This window comes from Enoplosus armatus, chromosome 24 (genome assembly GCF_043641665.1).
Source record: "Enoplosus armatus isolate fEnoArm2 chromosome 24, fEnoArm2.hap1, whole genome shotgun sequence".
NCBI classification, from domain to species: Eukaryota; Metazoa; Chordata; class Actinopteri; order Centrarchiformes; family Enoplosidae; genus Enoplosus; species Enoplosus armatus.
In genome coordinates, this window is record NC_092203.1 from 6,407,177 (window position 1) to 6,427,834 (window position 20,658).

Below are 20,658 nucleotides of genomic sequence, written 5' to 3' on the forward strand. Positions count from 1 at the left end.
AATGTTTCCCTTCCAACTATAAATACACCCCTGAAACCTGCCGCGTCCTGTAACATGAAACGCTGCGAAAAGTGATTATCAAGGTCCAGAATAGCCCAAAGTCTCCAGTTACATCCAAAGGCTAAAGGCCCGAGCTAATACAGGGCAGTTTTATTTTATAAGCCCAGCTTTATTTTGTGAAGATGCTTTTTTATTGGATTAAATGCAGACAGGCTTTCATGTAAAAAGCTTGAATCCAGATGAAAGCTAAACATAATCGATAGGAGAGATTGTCTACTTAGAGGCCATACAGGTTGTGGTGAGAGATGGAGAGGAAAGAGGTGAGAAAACCAATAACACTGCATTATGGGCAAACTGGAAGAGATGACAGTAAGAGAGGAGGCCCACTGATTCTGGATCAGTTCCATCTGTTTCCATTCACTGTATCTGAACAACACTGATTCTAATAATCATCATTTTCATTCATTTTATTTTATATGATTGTAGTGTAGTAGTGATTTGTTCCAACACCCAGTGCAGTTTATCTCTACCTGTTTTTGCATGTATACTGCACATAAAAGGAAATGGTAGAGAGTGGCCACACATCAGGTCATAGCTCACAAACTTTATTGGACCAGACTTGGCAAAGTTTCCATCCTACCTGGTCTTTATCAGGCAAGACAAAGGGCAACATGTATATACTGCAGGGCACAAAACTGATTACATCATGGTCAATCAACAATTTTAAATTCTATAAAATGTCAGAAAATAGTGAAAAATGCCCATTTTAAGTTTCCTTATGATGGTGAAAGTCACATTTTCCAAGATGACGTCGACAAATGTCTTGTTTTGTCAAACCAAATGCCAAAGATAATAAATATACAATGACATAAAATGGAGAAAAGCAGCAAATCCTCACATTTGAGAAATTGGAACCAGCATTTCTGCTTTGATAAATGACTTGAATGATTATTTTATTATTAAAATAGTTGGCCACTGACACACAATTCAGCACCTGAAATAAGATGGGACAGCCTGAATGCTGCAAAGTCAAGCTGAAACACTACTGCAGGTTGACTTTATCACCAGAATTACAACCAAAGAATATAAGCTGCACTTCTTGCCACATTTATTCAGCGATTCAGACAGAATGAAGTGAAACTAAATGGTAACGCAGTCTAATTATCAGTCTAGTGAGCTACCTCTAATTACTAGTACGATCTCCATAATATACAGTATGTTTGAGTTACTTCATGTTTGTATTGTGACACATTATGATACGCAGTAGCCTTTGGTGATTCGATATCAAAGCACACTTGGATGAACTGCTCACTTTATTGTGTGTGTGTGGTCAGGACCAGCAGGAAACTAGGCGCTACTTTTCAACATAAAATACTGTACTTCATATATTCAGTTTGCTGTGCTTGTGTGTTCCTGTGTAACGTCCTCTGTTCCACATGCAGACAGCTAACAGGAAGTGTGTAAGAAATGTATTGGGTGAAGCAGACGGAGCAGGCAGGTGGGAGAGAAGAGGAGGAACCATAACACTGTGTGGGCGACAGAGTTGGCAAGCTGTCCGTGTCATCTGGGTTTCATCTCCTCCTTCACTGTAAATCAGATATCAGTTAGTTAGTATGCTCCTTCTCCTCTGGTATGATGGATATGATGGATATGATGTTGGTTTGATTATATATTTATTTTAGAACTGGTTGTTTATTGGAAACATTGATTGTAGTAACGCTGAATGTCAGCACGTATCTAAGCTGCTATTTCTGCAGCTTCTGTCAATACTGGCCTTCAAAGGGTAAAGAAGAGGGCCATGAAGACAGGGAAGTAGGGATGATACACTGCATGTATGTCTTGAAGATATATATTTATTTTGCTTTCAATTTTTCCATTTCCCGTCCTTGCTCTCCCATAGAGAGTCGGAGGTCACAGGATATAAATAGCTCTCCATCTTAAACAAGGTAATCTTAGAGCAGCGAGTTAACCGGTTACTGTGTGAGAGAGAGACGGAGAGAGTATAGAAACTGGGCCATGCAGCCTCTTGACACTCCATCTCATTCACAGCCCACAGATTACTGTCACCTCCTGTTAGCCTGTGGCAATATATGTGTGTAGTGATGAATTAAACGACTAACGTGAGGTTTATTTGTTGTGATTGACAGCTGCTATTGGACGTGTGTAGAAAATATTTCATGACTGAAAAGACAGAGAGGGAACAGAAAGAGAGGATTAGATGTGTTTAGAGTTCAGCTGTCTCGCCCAGGCCTGTCCCTCATTACTACAGTTCAAAATGACCAGGTGCGTAAAGATGGGGAAGGCCTGCTATGACATGAAAGCCCTCTGGACAGGGTTTAGTCTGTTGTTTGACTGAAGCTGTTGCTGACCATTCCCACTGTTTGTTTTTTAATGTGCAAATTTAAAATGTACTTAGAGTGGAAATGGTTTGAAAAAACAAAGCAGAAATCTTGCAACAAAAAAAAAAGTTCAACAAAACAATGTTCCCCTCTCTATCACCCGTGTGACTGATTAAAACATCACAGGGTACATGTGGATCAACTTGTCATGTCCCCTTGAATATATGTCCATGAAGCGGCAGCAGTTTGTTTACATTTTATTTTGCCAAAATGTTAGAAATGTGCTTAAAACTTAAAACTTGTGCAGCAATTTCATGGAAACACAGATGATTTTAGGGTGCATGAACATTCAGGACTTGGGTGCGCTTCCCAAATCCAGCTGGTCGTAAAGTGTGTGTGTGTGTGTGTGTGTGTGTGTGTGTGTGTGTGTGTGTGTGTTTCCAATGCAAGTCCAGTCCCGCCTGAAATACTTAAAGCTCAAAGATCTTACTTGCATGTTTAGGGTTTAACTGGAGTATGAGAATACCACAGCAATATCCTCTCCAGTCTAATATCTGTTAGTTCTTCTTTTGTAGTTATAAGAATGCTTTATTAGAAAAATAAAAAGGTAATGGTTACATTCTTTGGACTGTGTAGATACTTAAACAGTTGCAGGAAATGGAAAAATTCAGGGAATGGGGTAAGTAAGCACCAGCAGCTCCATTGGCCTCTACACTACATGTAATAACTTGTATCACCGGTCATATCTGGTGGAAAATGTACTATATTTCTGATGATGATGATAAATAGAAAATAATGAGAGGAAAAACAAAGAGATGTCATAAGAGCAAAAGCCTTCAGGTGTCTCATCAGGCTGCGTGTGTGTGTGTGTGTGTGTGTGTGTGGGTGTGTGTGTGTGTGTGTGTGTGTGTGTGGGAGTGTGTGTGGGAGTGTGTGTGCATGTGCATCTACCCTGCATTCCAGTCTGAGTCACATGCAGGTCCATGTATCCGTGGTAACAAAAGCTCTCATTCATTGAGGAGAAATTACTCATTCACTTTAACTCTGTAAACGTCTGAGAATCTGTTTCTGAGTCACACAGTATTCTGTTATCAGAGTGTAGGAGTGTATTGATAGTGTATGTGTGAATGTATAGGATCATCATACATTTATTAATCTCCCATGAAAACCTAGTTACATTTAGGAGTCCAATAAGTGACAAATTATGTTTGATTGTGCAGATGTTGGATGTTTTATTTAGAAAATAGACTCAGAGCTTGGCGTTGTCAATGCAAACTTCACCCACTGAACCACTCTGCATATCACCTACACAATACTATTTAAAATCAAAACTGGCATTACATGAAACACACAAACGTGCTCCAGCACACACTCAAACTTGTTTTTGTTTTTTCTCCCTGCAGTGTGTTGGTGAGGAGAACTGGGTGGACAGCAGGACCATTTACATTGGTCACAAGGAGCCTCCTCCAGGAACTGAGGCCTTTATACAACAAAGATTCCCCGACAACAGAATAGTTTCCTCCAAAGTCAGTGAAAACACACATACACACAAAGCTTTAAACTCTTTCTCACGTCGTTTATTTGGGCTATTTGAAACCTGAAATTATTGTGACCCTAAGTCGTGTTTTGTTCCCACTGAATTTGACATGGAGAGCTGCTGATAATAGTGGTGGGGATTCTAACACTGACCCTCACTGTATTGTCTGACTGTGCTGTCTCATGTTTCCAGTACACGTTTTGGAACTTCATCCCGAAGAATATGTTTGAGCAGTTCAGGAGAGTCGCCAACTTCTACTTTCTCATCATATTTCTGGTTCAGGTAAAAGCTTTTTCTCTTTACTTTTACATTCATTGTAGACTTTTTAACATATATTTTCTTGTCTTTTTGCTTTTGTTTTGATGTTCCATGTTGTTTTGTTAACTTATTAGTTTGTGCTGCAACAATATAATTTTCCCACAAGGGTCATTCAATATCTTAAGCTGTTTATCATTTTGATATATTATTCTGCCCTAAATCCATGTCTGCCATTTACTTCTGTGTGTGTGTGTGTGACTTCAGTTGATCATCGACACTCCCACCAGTCCGATCACCAGCGGACTGCCGCTCTTCTTTGTGATCACAGTCACCTCCATTAAACAGGTGAGACCCAGAGGTTTTCAATTTACTTTGCTTTATTGGCATTGACATCAAACACCAGCAGCAAAACCTACACACACTTCATCACATCACTTTTACATCCCACCCTCTCCATCTGCATGTCTGTGTCCCTCTGTCAGGGTTATGAGGACTGGTTGAGACACAAAGCAGACAACTCCGTCAACCAGTGTCCTGTCCACGTGGTGCAGCACGGGAAAGTGGTCCGCAAGCAAAGTCGCAAGCTCAGGGTACGTGTGTGCCACCAGATAAACCACTCACCCCATCTAACATGAACAGAGCTTTGGTGCATTTGTTTTATTGGCTCATGCCAGGGGATTTTGCTGCTACTAAGCTCTGTGTGTGCGTGTGTGTGTGTGGGCCTACATTTGAGAGCAATTTAGCTTTTAAAGTCTATTACATTAATGTATATTATGTAATATATTCAGAGAGTGAACCTGCAGCTAATATAACAGATAGAGAAGATCTATTTCAGGATCAACAGTCCTGTGAGGGAACAAATGTTTGTGACTATTGACTGAACTTGAGAGGTTTACAGGTGGTAAAGCAGAAGGTTAGCTTGTTAGGCAAACTGCATTAGTAGAAAGTGCGTTAGCAATACTAACAAGATAAAAGGCATGCCACCCTTGAAGACACAACATCTAGGAGTTTGTTTTTTGTTCAGACACTATTGGAAAGTCAGTAGATGTATCAAATCTAACAAACTAGTGTGTGTGTGACCAGAGCAAATTTAACCCTGTTGTTTTGGAGTGTAGATTACTCTCATGGGATCTGATTGATATAAATAGATACACTTTGAAATGAAATGGGTAACATGAAGGCAATGGATTAAAAACTGTCTCCGTGAGTTTTACTAAGGACCCTGTGCATTTCATTAGTAACAATAGGATGCCTCCTCGCTATCTGTCTGTCTCAGGTTGGAGATGTCGTCTTCGTGAAAGAAAACGAGACTTTTCCCTGCGATCTCATCCTTCTTTCCACGTCTCGAGACGATGGGACCTGCTATGTTACTACAGCCAGTCTGGACGGAGAGAGCAGCCACAAGGTGTGTACAACCTGACAGTTATATCTTTTATTTACGTCATTCAAGTTAAGGCTGCCAGTTTTCATTATTCATTATTTGTTCATGGGACATATAATCAGGATTTACAGCTGTGAGATGTTACCCTCTGCTCCTTCTGTGTATATTGTATTAAGATAAAATGTACTTTTTAAAACAGCCGTCTAACTCTCTCTATTTCCTCCATACATTCCTCCATCTCCATTTTACTTCCCTCCTCCCTCCCAGACATACTATGCAGTTCAGGACACCAAAGCTTACAGCACAGAGAAGGAGGTGGACTCCATCCACGCGACCATAGAGTGTGAACAGCCACAGCCGGACCTGTACAAGTCAGTACAACACACATACACACACGTCTGGAAAAACACTGTTTTGCCAAGTAAATGTCTGAAACATGTCTTCTGTCACTTCTTTCTTGTTACTTCCATCCTTCACAGATTCGTGGGCCGTATCAATGTCTACATGGACAATGAGCCAGTGGCCAGGTAACACAGGAATATGATCATTTTTTGCATTTGTCCCTGAGCAGGGGCTCAGTTTTGAAATAAGGGCTTCGTTACTCCTTCACAATAGGAGTGATGAAACAGCCGGAGACTGAGCTGTTGTCTGTTTGCAGGCCGTTGGGATCAGAGAACCTGCTGCTCCGAGGAGCCACACTCAAGAATACTGAGTACATCTACGGTAATATCACCTGAAATACGCTAATATGCTATATTGCGGAGCCTTCAACCGCTTCCCACCGTCTTCATCAGCAAATGGAGTTTGCTCAGTTGTCATCAAGTGAACTTCGGTCACGTGATTTTTGGATATAGTTGCATATATCTCCATGACAACTGAGTAAACTCCATCCGCTGACGAAGACTGCCAGATGAAAGCTATGGAGACAGCTAGTAAATCAAGGTCAAGAATAAACTAACAGTAACCTCTGCTTCCCTTTAGCGGTTGCCATCTACACTGGCATGGAAACCAAGATGGCTCTCAACTACCAGTCCAAGTCTCAGAAACGATCTGCAGTGGAAAAGTGAGTTCTCTCTCTTTCATTTTCATATACATATGATAAACAGGAGGAGGAGAACCAGTTAGCGTTGATTGACATCCGCATGCACGCTTCACAGTCCTTTCTCTCAATTAACGCTGGCTTAGATAATCATTTATATTTCTTACCCATCATCTATTTATTTATTCACTGGCTGAGAGTCGTTGTGTCTCTCTGGCTCACTGCGCTGGCTGGATCACTTTCTTCCCATCTGGCGTCGACATGCGTCTTGTATCCAGATGGCTTGTAGATATGACTGGCTGGAGGTGGATTACATTTACACTTGGTAACAGTGTGTGCCTGATTAACTCGTTGGAATTGAATTTGTCTTCCTTTTGCCAAAATGAACTTGGCTCGGAGTAAATGCCTCTCAGCTGCTCCCTTTATACAAGTATCTCTTCTGACAAGAACAGTGTGTTACAATTCAAACTGCATTCTACCTGTGGCACTTGTCTGCACTGTCTTTCTGAGTCCATGCACTTTCGTTTGCCTTGTTTCTGTCTGTGGATCAGAGATAGTTTTTGTGTTAATGTGGTTAAATGCTTGTCAGTCAGCCTCCATAGTTAGATTGGGTGATTGCACCTTCCTTGTATCGTGGATTCTTTTGCACCTGTATGCATTTTTACTGTCTCAATTCTTTGTGAGAATTAGTGCAGGGAAGTTTGAATCTTATGCTTCTTTGTATTGAAATTTTATTATATGTTAACATTGTAGATACATGTTAATGGGTTGCCCCACATGTCCACACCTTCCCGTTGTCCCCTCTGCAGGTCAATGAATGCCTACCTGGTGGTCTACCTGTGCATCCTCATCAGCAAGGCTGTTGTCAACACGGCGCTGAAATACGTTTGGCAGGCCGACTCCAACCGAGACGAGCCCTGGTACAACGACAGGACAGAAGCAGAGAGACAGAGACACATCGTGAGTCTGTTGATTACATCCCTTCATTTCCCATCCTTTACATTTCTTCATCCCCTCTTTACCTTCTTATACTCTTCCTCTTCCTCCTCCTCCTCAGGTGATCAGGGCGTTCACAGACTTCTTGGCCTTCATGGTGCTTTTCAACTACATCATTCCCGTCTCCATGTACGTCACCGTGGAGATGCAGAAGTTCCTGGGCTCCTACTTCATCATGTGGGACGATGAGATGTTTGACGAGGAGCTGGGAGAGAGAGCCGTGGTCAACACGTCAGACCTGAACGAGGAGCTGGGACAGGTAGCAGAGCTTTCAAGAAATTAGGTGTGAATTATAGAGCCTGAATATATACTGAACATTTATCCTGCTGTCTTTCCAGGTGGAGTATGTGTTTACAGACAAGACGGGGACTCTGACAGAGAACAACATGGAGTTCATAGAGTGCTGCGTGGACGGACACGTTTATGTACCTCATGCTATCTGTAACGGACAGGTAACAACCTGTTTGTGATTATTTATAGTTCACTCTAGTGTTGTAATTGTGACAGCACTATGTTTTATATATATATAACTCCACATGTCATATTTAAATGTACTTAATTTGTGTTGTTGCTAGATGATGCCTGGTGCAGCCAGTATGGACATGATTGACACATCTCCAGGTCCCGGGGCCAAGGTGAGCGTAGCCTCAGTTTTGAGTGTATTTGTGTTTTTGTGTGTATGTGTGTGTGTGTTAGAGTAACACTGTGTTGGCCGTCCACCACAGGAGCATGAGGAGCTGTTTTTCCGGGCACTTTGTTTGTGCCACACGGTGCAGGTGAAGGAGGAGGAGACAGTGGACGGGATCAAGCACGGCATCCACCAGGGCAAGTCCACTTCCTTCTACATCTCCTCATCTCCAGACGAGGTGGCGCTGGTGGAGGGCATGAAGAGGTGGAGCACACACACACACACTCTCACACACATACACACAATGCCAGTGATAATCAGACATTTAGTTTCTCTGTCTTTTTCTTTTTTGAAACCATTAATGATGCTTTGCTCTGTGCCGCAGGCTCGGTTTCACGTATCTGAGACTCAAGGACAGTCACATGGAGGTCCTGAACAGGGAGGATGAGATTGAGAGGTGAGTGTGTCCCTTTAAAACAACATTGTTTATCTATAAAACCTGCAACAATTCTCCTGTAAGCTTTTCATTTGTATATTTCTTTTTTATTTAACACACAAGAATATGACCATACTTCAGACCAACTTTAGAGCAGTTGATCTAAACTGCATGTGTATTACTGTAATATTATGTCACTACTGCAACAAGTGGGAGTAACCTAGTAACGGCTGAAACCAGCAGCCTTCCAGCTACGAGTATAAATATAGAGCAGTGATGAACAGAGATGCTTGTTGATGGCTGAAAACCTGAACTTTCAGCATTTTCAAACTGATGGTCAGCTATGTTTGAGTACATTAAGTAGGATTTCTAAAGGTTTGTATAAGATTTTAGTTAAAGATGTATCAGCTAAAATAAAGCTGATCATTTCTCTACAGGATCTTTTCAGTGTTGTTTGTTTTCTTATCAGGTTCGAGCTGCTGGAGGTTTTGACATTCGACTCAGTCAGACGGAGGATGAGCGTCATTGTCAGGGCCAGCACTGGTAATACACTTCAAACTGTTAATATGCATGCATATGGTTAGGTTCATGTGCGTGGTTTCTGTCTTACACACTTTCTCCTCTTCTTTTTTGCCTCTGTGTGTGTGTGTGTGTGTGTGTGTGTGTGAGCAGGTGAGCTCTATCTGTTCTGTAAAGGTGCAGACTCGTCCATCTTCCCCAGGGTTGTATCAGGCAAGGTGGATCAGATCAGAGCTCGGGTGGAGCACAACGCAGTGGTGAGAAACACACACACACACACACTCTTTTGCGTGATCTCATTCTATATATACTACTGCTATTCATAAAATTACAGAAAGTACTTTTCTCTTAGAACATTATTCCCATGAGTCACTTTGTGAGAGTTTCAAAGGTTATGTGACTTCGGTGGTTTCCAAAGTTACAGAACATGGCCACAGTGGTTTCCATAGTTACAGGAAGTCTATCAGTGGAGCATGGCCTATTTCCATCAAACAGTTATTTTGTATTTTTCCACAGAGGGTCCAGTGTGGCTTCAAAAATTGGCCTTGGCAGTTTTTCCCGTCAGCTGTCAGACATTGCAGTTGATTAACATTAATTTGATTATCTCATCGCTGCAGTCCTGCAGTCTGCGGGCCTAACTAGCATAACACTTTATCAAAACAAAGTGCACATAATAAAGCAGTTACTACACTACAAACTATAAAACATTAATTTGCAAAATGCCGGTTGATTGTAACAGAGTAAACGTATCTGAGGTTGACGTTAACTCATAAAGATTAACTAAAGAAAGTGAAGTGAACCTGTCGTGGAAACCAGGTCAGTAAGACCTCGCTTGTCGTGGTTGCAGCTGTAGATGAATTGTAGCTTTTGTTGCAAACAGAAAGATGGGTGGGTGTTTTTCTGGTGAGGTTCCAATAGACAGAGCAGTTGCTGCCCACACACCACACACTCACATTCAGAACCAAAGTCAAGCAAATATCTGTTTGTTTAGACTCCTGTTTCTATTGATTCTTCCCTGACATACCAGTCTAACCCTGTTTGAATGTCACCTCTCCTTCAGGAGGGTCTGAGGACACTTTGTGTTGCCTATCGGCCTCTGAGTCCCGAGCAGTACCAGGAGATTTGCCACCTGCTGAACGGGGCGAAGTTGGCACTACAAGACCGAGACAAACGACTGGCTGAGGCCTACGACCTCATCGAGACAGACCTGATCCTGCTGGGAGCCACTGCTGTGGAGGACAGGTGGAGGATCTCTTTTTAAGGACAATTTTGCTGCTAATTACATAGAAATCCAGTCTTTGCTGTTGGTTTATTATATGATATGCTTTTGGATCTAAATGTCTGCACTTCAACCAATGCTAAGCACTAACGCTTGATTCTGTGCGTGCTGCTGCCATAACAAGTGCTGCCCCACTTCTCAGTAAACTGAGTGAGGGCAAGAGGCAGTTCAACGAGACACACTCGCTACTAAAGCAATTATAGTGCAGGCTTAAAAGGTATTGTTAACCCAGAGGACATTGCAAGTCAACTCATCCTGTGCAGAAAGAGGATGGTTTGTTATACTGTATGGCTCTGTTGTTGCTGGGGTATTTCCTCCTACCCCTAATGAATATTTCCCGACCACTAAAATGTCTCTCTTTCTTTGTCTGTGTTGTCCTACTTTCCTTCTCGACAGGCTCCAGGAAAAAGCGGCAGACACCATCGAGTCTCTCCACAAGGCGGGTATGAAGGTGTGGGTGCTGACCGGTGATAAGATGGAGACGGCAGCTGCAACCTGCTATGCCAGCAAGCTGTTTCGCCGCAACACCCAGATCCTGGAGCTGACCACCAAACGCACAGAGGAGCAGAGCCTTCACGATGTCCTGTTTGACCTGAGCAGGACCGTCCTGAGGCAGCACGGGGGCATGACCAGGGACACCTTCTCTGGGTGTGTGACAGTGTTAGATTACCAGCTTGCCGACCTTGTAGAAACCTTTTAAAATTTCAGCTGAAATGGAATGAGCCACATACGTTTGACAGGTCTTCTGTTTGTCCAGTCTATCAGGTGACTGTACTGACTACGGTCTGATCATCGATGGAGCCACCCTCTCTGCGGTGATGAGGCCCGCCCAGGAGGACTCGAACTCAGGGAACTACAAAGAGATCTTTCTAGAAATCTGCCGTAACTGCAGTGCCGTGCTCTGCTGTCGAATGGCGCCGCTGCAGAAAGCACAGGTACAAAGTCTGTCCACAGCATATCATATAGATGTGTAAGTGGAGTAATGCTTTGTGCTGATGCATTAAGCTGCTGTAAGGAGTCACAGGTATGATGTCACTTCTGCTTTCTTGTATTTCTAGATTGTGAAGCTGATCAAGGCCTCCAAGGAGCACCCGATCACGCTGGCCATTGGAGATGGAGCAAATGATGTCAGCATGATCCTAGAGGCCCATGTTGGCATTGGTTAGTACACAGTCCATCTGGCACCAGAAACTAACATGCTGCATCCCTGTAAAACACCTTTACAGCCTTTATTTACATCCACATCAGACGTACAATACACATTTTTATACACGGCCCCCCATGATTCAGAGAAAACTGGACAAACCTTTATCTTCCTCTCCAGGTATCATGGGTAAGGAGGGTCGTCAGGCAGTGAGGAACAGCGACTACGCCATCCCAAAGTTCAAACACCTCAAGAAGATGCTGCTCGTGCATGGACACTATTACTACATACGCATCTCTGAACTCGTGCAATACTTCTTCTACAAGGTAGTGTGTCTACTCAGTTCATGTACAGTGTTTGTTTAAGACTAGCAGTTTTGGATTTTGTTTGTTTTTAACTTTATATACATTTTTTATTTCTTCAGGGTAGTTTTTATTGTTACAATTTTGTTACTGAGTATTTATTTAGTTTCTAGTTTTGGTATTTTTTGTATTTTTAAAAATGTTCATAAGAGACATCATTAAAAATCCAATAATTACAGTAAAATAAGTAACAATTTTTAGAAACAAAAGGGAACCGGACCTATAAATTTTTTTAGTTGCACAGTTTTTAATGTCAGCAAGCTTCAGCAAGAATTGGCAGCAAACAAACAAACAAAAAACACTTCTACAACTACTGAACTGCTCATTTGTTTTCTTTCTTTTCCCAGAATGTCTGTTTCATCTTCCCCCAGTTCCTCTACCAGTTCTTCTGTGGCTTCTCACAACAGGTAGCTACACACACACAAAATAAACAATCAATCCTAAAGAATAAAAGAAAAAAGTAACTTAAATGCTCTCTGGCCTTCTCCCCAGCCGCTGTATGATACAGCCTACTTGACTCTGTACAACATCAGCTTCACCTCGCTGCCCATTCTGCTCTACAGTCTCATAGAGCAGCACATTAATATGGACATCCTGAAGAAGGACCCGTCTCTCTACAGGTTAGTGTTGATACAAAGTCTGTCTGTATATGATGGGTAACTGTTACCTGCTGCTCTTTTCTTATTCTGCAAATTTCCTGTACAACAGTTAGACAGATTCCCAAACCATTAAAAGTTTACATTTGTGTTAAAAAAAATGTGGTTGTGGAAATGAAGAAATACCGACAGTCCAGCTTGGTGTTTAACCTCCTGGAACAGGTCCAGATCAGATCTAGATCATCATGGCAGAAAGTGATAGAATAAGACTCTTTGGAAAAATCACGCTGAATGTTTATAAGGTTCCTATATATCAGTGACGTGTTCATGATGCTAAATCAAATTAAAATGCTGTCATTTCTGGTTAAGGTTCTCCCAAAGGCAGCTAATATATTGATCAGTGTTGGTCAGCATGAGTCTTTCATGCTGTTTACTATCATCTTGTGTTTGTCTTCAGAGATATTGCTAAGAACTCTTTGCTGCGGTGGCCCATCTTCATATATTGGACTCTCCTGGGTGTGTATGATGCCATCGTGATGTTCTTTGGTGCTTACTTCCTGTTTGACAACACAACCTTCACCAGCAATGGACAGGTAACATCCATGTGTCTATGACCGCCCCTTTAATTCAAGGAGAATTTTATTAATTATTCAAAACATTTTAGTCTTGGACGAGATTTATGGTTCATCTTTCCAAGTAAAAATATCCACAGGCTGCTCAATGACGACATAACTGCCATTTTTCCAATTTTGTATTTTTCAAAATTTTGAATAGCACAGTTTGTAATAGAAACCCATGAATGTTGGACATTTACATTGATATTAAACTGTAGGCTGCATACTTTCTCAGCCAGCTTGTGCAACACCAGCGGTTTATTTTCACAACAAATGTACTGCGCGTGATGATTCAATATGTGGGACATATGCAGCCCCTCAACTGACAGAATAACCTTTCTGTGATTTCTACAAAAAAAAGTTTTTATTTGATTTGTGTCACAAATACGTACTTTAAAAGCTGACAGACGTTCTCCCATTCACATCCAAGACACGACAGCATGGCGGGTTTTCCACCATCTTCCTCTGTGTTTCTCTATTTGTTTCCTTTCATTTTCAAGCAGCGTTTCTCTCCCAGAAACCTTTTGGACTGCGTTGAATTGCTTGATTTCACTTCTTTTATGCATTGGATTTTTTTTATTCTTCTCCTGCCACAAAACTGTTGTTTCATTTATTATGATTTTCTTCTTCTGGCCTTCTCCTCTTCTTCTTCTTCTCCTCTTACCTTTGTGTTGCTTTTTCTTTTTGCTTCTCTTTCCTCCTCCCAGCTAATGACAACCAACACACAGATGGTAAGCCCGTCCCTGTCTCTCTGTCATCTCTCCCCTAGTTTCAGTTTCCAATTTCCTGTTTCGTCCCGTCACACAGCCTGATACCAAACCACCCATCATCCGTTCACCGTTCATCTCATGTCCTGCCCTTAGTGCTTGCTGTAGACATCAGCTGTAGGTTTTTGTGTAGAGACCGGCCTTTTGCTAGAACCATGCTCATGTCTCCAGGTGTTAAAGTAGTGATTGAACACCTTAACTGTGTGCATTGTGTGTGTGTGCAGATGCCACTTGAAAAATAGTTGCACTTCTACTTCAATTACATGACTTTTGAGACATTTAGCAATCTATCTAATCTAATTCTCCTTCAGTTGATGGTTCTCCTTTTAGAGCTGAAGAACATTGTCACATTTGCGGTTACTCTCTGAACCATCAGGACTATTTATAGGCTGATTTGTAACGAAATAGCAGAGTTGAAGTCAAAATGGGATGCGAAGACGTTGGTAGTGATGGAACAGGAAGCAAATCTGAAGCTTCTGTTTACAGAAAGTAAAAAGTGAATTAAGTATATTTGCATGTGAACAGCTGCATAGAAAAACACCAGACCGAATGATAACAGATTATTATTGTAAAAGTTAAATTGTTTATATATAATTGCAAATTATATAATTCAAAGTCCAGAGACGAGCTGCTGTGTTTCCACTGAAGAAGCCGCAGCGCCCTCTGCTGTTTGTAAAAGAAGTGAAAACGCTTACAGCACCTGGTATTCCCAGGCGGTCTCCCATCCAAGTACTAACCAGGCCCGACTATGCTTAGTTTCCGAGATCGGACGAGATCGGGCGTGTTCAGAGTAGTATGGCCGTAAGCATCAGTTTTGACTACAAGCGGCCCTTTTAAAGATGCTGTAACCTCACGTTTGGTTATTCTGCCTATACAGGTAGCGACTGCAGATAGTCAGGAAACAAAACAAATCCGTTCTGCAGTACCAAGTGACTTAGTTGATGTTCATGCTGAAAACACTGAAATGTGAAACATTTTTGGAAGGATCCTGGTTGAAACTCCATTATCAAGTTTCACCATTCAAGATAGAGAAGATATATATTAAGATAATAAGATATTCATCATTGAGGAAAGACTTTTCTCTTTCCATTAGTCTTTAAAATGCGATAAATAAATAACAGCTTGCTAGAAAATGAGACCAAGATATGTAAGAAGACACAATCAACTCTGTTAACCACAAGACTAACACAGTCTGGGGTTAAAAAGTATGTCTGTTATAATTAATTACTGTCATCTTTTCATACGTCACTATCAACATTACAACCACCACATATTCAGGTGGCCTTTGAAAAGCTTCATTTTTATCTTTTCATGCTTGTCTTTATGTTTTGTATGTTTCTTTTTTACTTGATTTATATCACATCTCTAATTCTTTCACATTCAAGGAATATTAAAATGTTAGATATTTGAAGGCTTCTTACATGTTAGTAGCCAAAGAGTGCAAAGTTAAGCCAGGGTGAAAGTCTAAATGACCGAGTTATGACATTTTTGAGTTTGAGTTTGACAAATAATCTTCATCACTATCATGAATTTTAAAGAAAGAGTATGTTTAAGTGTTATTACAAGTGTCATGTCAGGATTATTATAGGAAAACAGGCATTAATACTTTCGTCCCCTTTAGTACGTAGCATTAACATGTGTAATGTGAAGATGAAATATTCTCCATGTAGCTGCTAATATGAAAGCTTAGTATAATTACTGTAAAGATGGCTGCTAGGAATAGGATCTGTCTTTTGTCAGTGGCATTGTGACTTAATGTTGTTGATAATTAAGACCGCATTTCCCATAAACCCTGAAGCCTTCAGTCACAAAGAGCAGAGAGCCTTTTAAATCTTTCCATCGCTCATCTGCCATTTCTCAGAAATGAACAAAGCTTGTAGCGCAGGTTAAGTTGGAATACTTTCATCCTGTTTTGTACACGTAGCACATATACAGTGTTTTCCTATCAGGTTGACATGCACATCACTTCTTCTGGTAACATTCAAGTCATTTAAAAACACCTCGTCTCACTTGTTTACCATCCATCAGTCATGACAATCTATTCTTCACCTGAATGTTGCTGCCTGAGCACCCTGCCATCTGTTTGTTTGATTGATTCCTTATTGAATACGTGCACTTTAGTTTATCTCTGTGTACCGTATTAACACCAGGCCTCAAATGACCTGAGTGCATTTACCTGATGATAGTCATGTCACCTGTGATGCCAGGTGTGTAGTTGCTTGGAATCTGTTTCACTCCCATCTGGTTAAATGACATTTACACAAAGAGCTGCAAAAAAACATATACTATATGTACTTAATGTTTTGGCAGTATGAACGGCATTCAAAGAGTGTCACTGAAAATAAATCTTGTCATTTGAAATGTGTCACCAACAGCATCTGTTGTCGCTTTGCCTTTGCAGATGTTTGGAAACTGGACGTTTGGGACTCTGGTCTTCACCGTGCTAGTCTTCACTGTTACATTCAAGGTATTCACACACACACACACACACACACACACACACAAGAACTATCTGCTCTCACAGAAGCACCAGAGCGAGGCTGGATTAAGCCTCACTGGTACCATTAAAGTGAGTTATGCAGTTTGACAGGTCAAAGGTTTCCCCTCTCATCTCTCCGCTCTCTGTTCTAGTTGGCTCTAGATACTCATTACTGGACTTGGATCAACCATTTTGTCATCTGGGGCTCACTGATTTTCTTTGTGGTCTTCTCTCTGCTGTGGGGCGGAATCATCTGGTAAGCTTTGAACTAAATTGAACTAGAATAATGTTTTAGAGAGGATTTCCTGAGTTGCTGTCAGCATGATTTTTATGTAAAATGCCATTAAAGTGTTGAAAGAGTCAGTGAATTAGTTGGCCTCACACCTAAAAAGTTAATAAAAGCAATATTTTCTCTCCTCCAGGCCCTTCCTCAACTACCAGAGGATGTACTATGTGTTTATGCAGATGTTGTCCAGTGGTCCTGCTTGGCTCAGCATTATCCTTCTAATAGCAGCCAGTCTGCTGCCAGATGTGTTGAAGAAGGTCATCTGTAGAGCGCTGTGGCCCACCACTACTGAACGCATACAGGTGGGTGCATACACATACGTACTGTTACGTTTGTGTTTACCACCAACCAACCAACTGAGAAGTTACAAGTACAACAGCGCCCTCTGCTTGTTGTGTTTCCTAAATAAGTTTAGCAGATTTACCTCCAAACTACTTTTACTGTGTGAAGAACAAGACATATTTTCTGAAAGTGGTCTAAATAATCAGTTTAAAGCTTTAAAGATAAACGTATAACACTGTTTATTAACTGTGTCAAATGTCTAACTGATGACTGTGGGTCAGCAGATGTATGCTGGCTTTGGTTACGTCCCTGCTCTGTTGGATGTAAGTCAGTGTGCTCCTCTCTGTCTGTGTGCAGTGCTCCTTCATATCTGAATCAAAAAAGCACAATAGAGATAGTTCATGTATTCTTTCTTCAGCCAACACTCAAAATATTTTGTTAATGGAGAGTTAGAAATGCAGCCATCAATGAGTAGCTATAGCTATCGAGCGGCTGTGACATAATATTAATTGTTAATGAGTAGAAAATGTGCACTGAAGTTGCATAAACGCTGTGTAAAACCCATACTTTTTGAATATGTAATAGAGGTTGTGTAATTTGTAGTGTTGAAGAGCAAATGTGAACAATTATACTGAACTGTTTGCAGTGAGGTTTGAACTTTTACCTCCTGGACAACCTTCTATATTTCTATATTATTGTCCTAAACTACTCCTTTCCCTTAACCGTCCTTATCGCTGTGGTTGTGGAGAGCTAATAGCCAACCTCCTGGAAGCTAGACAGACTTTATCTTCTCATGTCTGTAAACGTGCACTTTTGCTTTTGAATTTCAATCGCATAAATTGATCATGTGGCATTTTGGAAGCTTTAATTCTTCCCTCTGACTTCCTGGTTTCTCCCTTCCTCCTCCTCCTCCTCCTCTTCTCTTCCTTTATCCCTCCCTCCTCTGGCAGACTAAGCGTCGGTGTCTTGCCTCCGAGCCCTCCACCATCTTTATGCTGTCTCAGACTTCCAGCAGAATCAGTTTCTAACCCAGCCCTCCTAGAGGTGACCCTCTGCCTTTCCTCCTGTCTCAAACTTGAGTAGAATCCCTCTGTATTTCTCTCGACTTTCCTTTTTTGTATCCTGTTACTTTCTCCCCACCACAGTTTTGCATGAAGTCTGATTGCATGCCAGTGCATCTACATCTGGATTTACACAGGCAGAGTAAAACACTCAAATGATGTTCCTCTGCCTGTAAATGCAGCGTATGTGAAGTGTGATGTGTGGCCTTCATTACTTTTTGTTTTAGAAATGTTCTTTCTTTTGTAACACTGAGGTTAGACTGTGTGTATTTTAATGTGTATGTGGTAGACCCTTAAAGTGTTTGTCTTTGAATGTATGTGTGTGTGTTTGTGTGTGTGTGTCCACAGCGTGTGAGGGCTGATAGAGGGTTTGAGAGGGCCATGACCTACCAAAGTTCTGACTCCTTAATAGATGGAGTAGCTGTCACAGAAACCTAGAGGGCTTCAGCACGGTAAAACACACACCCTGCCATTGTGTGTGTGTGAGTAATGGTTGGACTGTGTAATGGTGGGTGATGTTAACATCCTGCAGTGATGGGGTTTACTTTGCCATGGTGTGTGGTTTGACCTTTGAGAGGTGTACCTGACTAACACATGGGTTGTAGTGTGTGTCTTTAACGTTTAATGATCCAAAAATTCCTCCAGGTATTGTATAAAACACTTGTATCCTGTTGGGTGATTCTTTACATGGAGCTCTGGCGCCCTCTAGTGACACATTTCAGCATTGCTGCACAGCCAGACAACTTCACTCGCAGTGGGACTGAACACTCATGCATGTTTATCAGTCATGTTTTTGGATGGTTTGGTTTGGTTGTTTTTATGGTGTTGTATGGCGTCACAGTATGTATTTATTTACATATTCTTCATGTACTTCACTTGGGTTGCATTGCTTGTGTCTGAACAGAGTGGACGGGACATTATGATTCCAACTGGCTAATTACATCAAAGGCAATGCAATACTTTATTAATTAGATTATACAAACAATTGAATTGTCTGGTAAGGAAGAACTGTGTCCAGGTTCAGGTACTGACAGAGGAAAGTGTCTTGTCTTTTGCTTTAGTTCATTTCAGCCATAACCTCCCTGTACATGAAGAGTTGAAGGGTTTGGCTTAGTTATTGGGAAGCAGCCAGACAAATAACTTCCTATAGCAAATACTGATGTTGTCAACATGCAGATGCTGCTGTAGGAGCTATCCGCTAAGTATTGAGTAGATCAAGAAGAAGACATTATCTGCGTCTTTTCAAACCCAAGAGCAGAAATGACCTTCCTAAAAGTGATGCCACAAAGTTTTTGAAAGTAAGGCTTTGCCCAAACCTTAAGAAAATAGATTAGACTAGACTAAAAGTACACTAATGTATGTAACCACAGTTTGAATTCTGGCCAACTGGAATGACAATGTCTCCTCCATGTATCTCCTCCATGTATCTCCTCCACCAGCCCTCTACAGTACTCCAAGTAACATCTCTGTATTTCCTTCTTTCTCCCTCTGCACACTCATACAGAATGCTGATAAACTCTACAAGGGCCAGCTGTCCGAGTTCACCCCCCTGGCGTCTCTCCACGCCCCGTCCAAAGCTGGCAGCCACCGGCGAGGCTCGGGCAACCAAAGGAACGCCCAGAACCCCCGAAGGTCTGAACCCTTTAGCAAGAAAATCATGTTCACACGCTGGCAAAGAACGCCAGACTACTGCACCTTCACCCCCCTCCTCCGATTCGCTGATGGCTCCTGCCACTCGAAGCAGGGACATGCCCACAGCGGGGCGGGGCCAGAGACCTCAGTCTAATTTATTTCTGTCTGGTGTTCTTTCTTATATTGTGATATCAGATAGTGGCATCCATTTGGAGTTGAGCTGCACGAAGGAGTAATTCTAATAAATTGGTACCAGGTCACTGCTGCCAGGGCTGCAAAGTAAAGTTTCCCAGAAGTAACTGAAACAAATTTATTTATGTTACTGTGTCGGGAGTCAAACAACGACTATGTTGCTATTAGCAAGTATCCGCAATCCACCTGTAAGATATTACAGTGAAAGTGACCTTCCCAACTGTTCCCACGTCAGCAGCCAAGTATGGCACTCAGCGCGATGGGTCGGCTCTGGAAGAGACTCCACAGGGCCTCGCTCGCCGCCACAACGTGCAACAAGGGCTCAGTGTATTGATGTCACAACAAACAGACTTCTTCAACCATATTGTGTCACACTGAAAATACGTGCACTGGCCCTTTACGTCAGCTGTAAAAGTGTACTTTACCCCGATTATTAGGATTTATATGACTTTTTAAAAAACAATTATAACCATGATGTGTTGTGATTATGCTGCTGCTGCTGCTGCTGATGATGAAGACAGTAACAGTGCTTAAGCCAGCTCGAGCTGTCTCTGACCAAACATTTTCTTTTCTTCATTCCTACCATCCCTCTCTCTCTCTCTGTCCGTCTGTTCTGCTTCTCTTTAGGACTAACTGGTGTTGCTTGTGTGCAAACATGTTATCTCGAAATACTCCCTAGGACTGTGGGGTTCAGGTCCTGCAACATTGTAAGGAGGGGTGTAGTTGAGCCGTTAAGCCTAAGTGTTAGAGAAGTGGATCTGAGTTGGTCTTTTTATTAGTCATTCTGTATTATGACTTAAAGAAAAAAAGACCCACATCCAACACTTAAGC

At 41.7% G+C, this 20,658-nt stretch overlaps 1 protein-coding gene and 1 non-coding gene across 2 annotated transcripts; one reads left to right on the top strand and one right to left on the bottom strand.

Moving 5' to 3' along the window:
* Window positions 1-305: 305 nt before the first annotated feature.
* atp11a (ATPase phospholipid transporting 11A) lies at window positions 306-19,789 on the top strand. The gene is made up of 31 exons (XM_070930950.1): window positions 306-320; window positions 3,743-3,865; window positions 4,069-4,158; window positions 4,399-4,479; window positions 4,617-4,724; window positions 5,411-5,539; window positions 5,783-5,886; window positions 5,995-6,042; window positions 6,174-6,238; window positions 6,497-6,578; window positions 7,364-7,514; window positions 7,612-7,809; window positions 7,889-8,002; window positions 8,126-8,185; window positions 8,276-8,442; window positions 8,564-8,635; window positions 9,084-9,157; window positions 9,287-9,390; window positions 10,194-10,375; window positions 10,809-11,060; window positions 11,170-11,347; window positions 11,471-11,573; window positions 11,737-11,882; window positions 12,266-12,325; window positions 12,411-12,538; window positions 12,972-13,107; window positions 13,836-13,859; window positions 16,297-16,362; window positions 16,527-16,630; window positions 16,797-16,962; window positions 19,508-19,789. Exons 1-31 carry the CDS (start codon window positions 306-308, stop codon window positions 19,787-19,789), a joined length of 3,612 nt encoding a protein of 1,203 aa, XP_070787051.1.
* Window positions 14,584-14,702, bottom strand: LOC139307014 (5S ribosomal RNA). The gene has a single exon (XR_011599571.1). It is a non-coding gene; the product is annotated as a 5S ribosomal RNA (ribosomal RNA).
* Window positions 19,790-20,658: the final 869 nt, after the last annotated feature.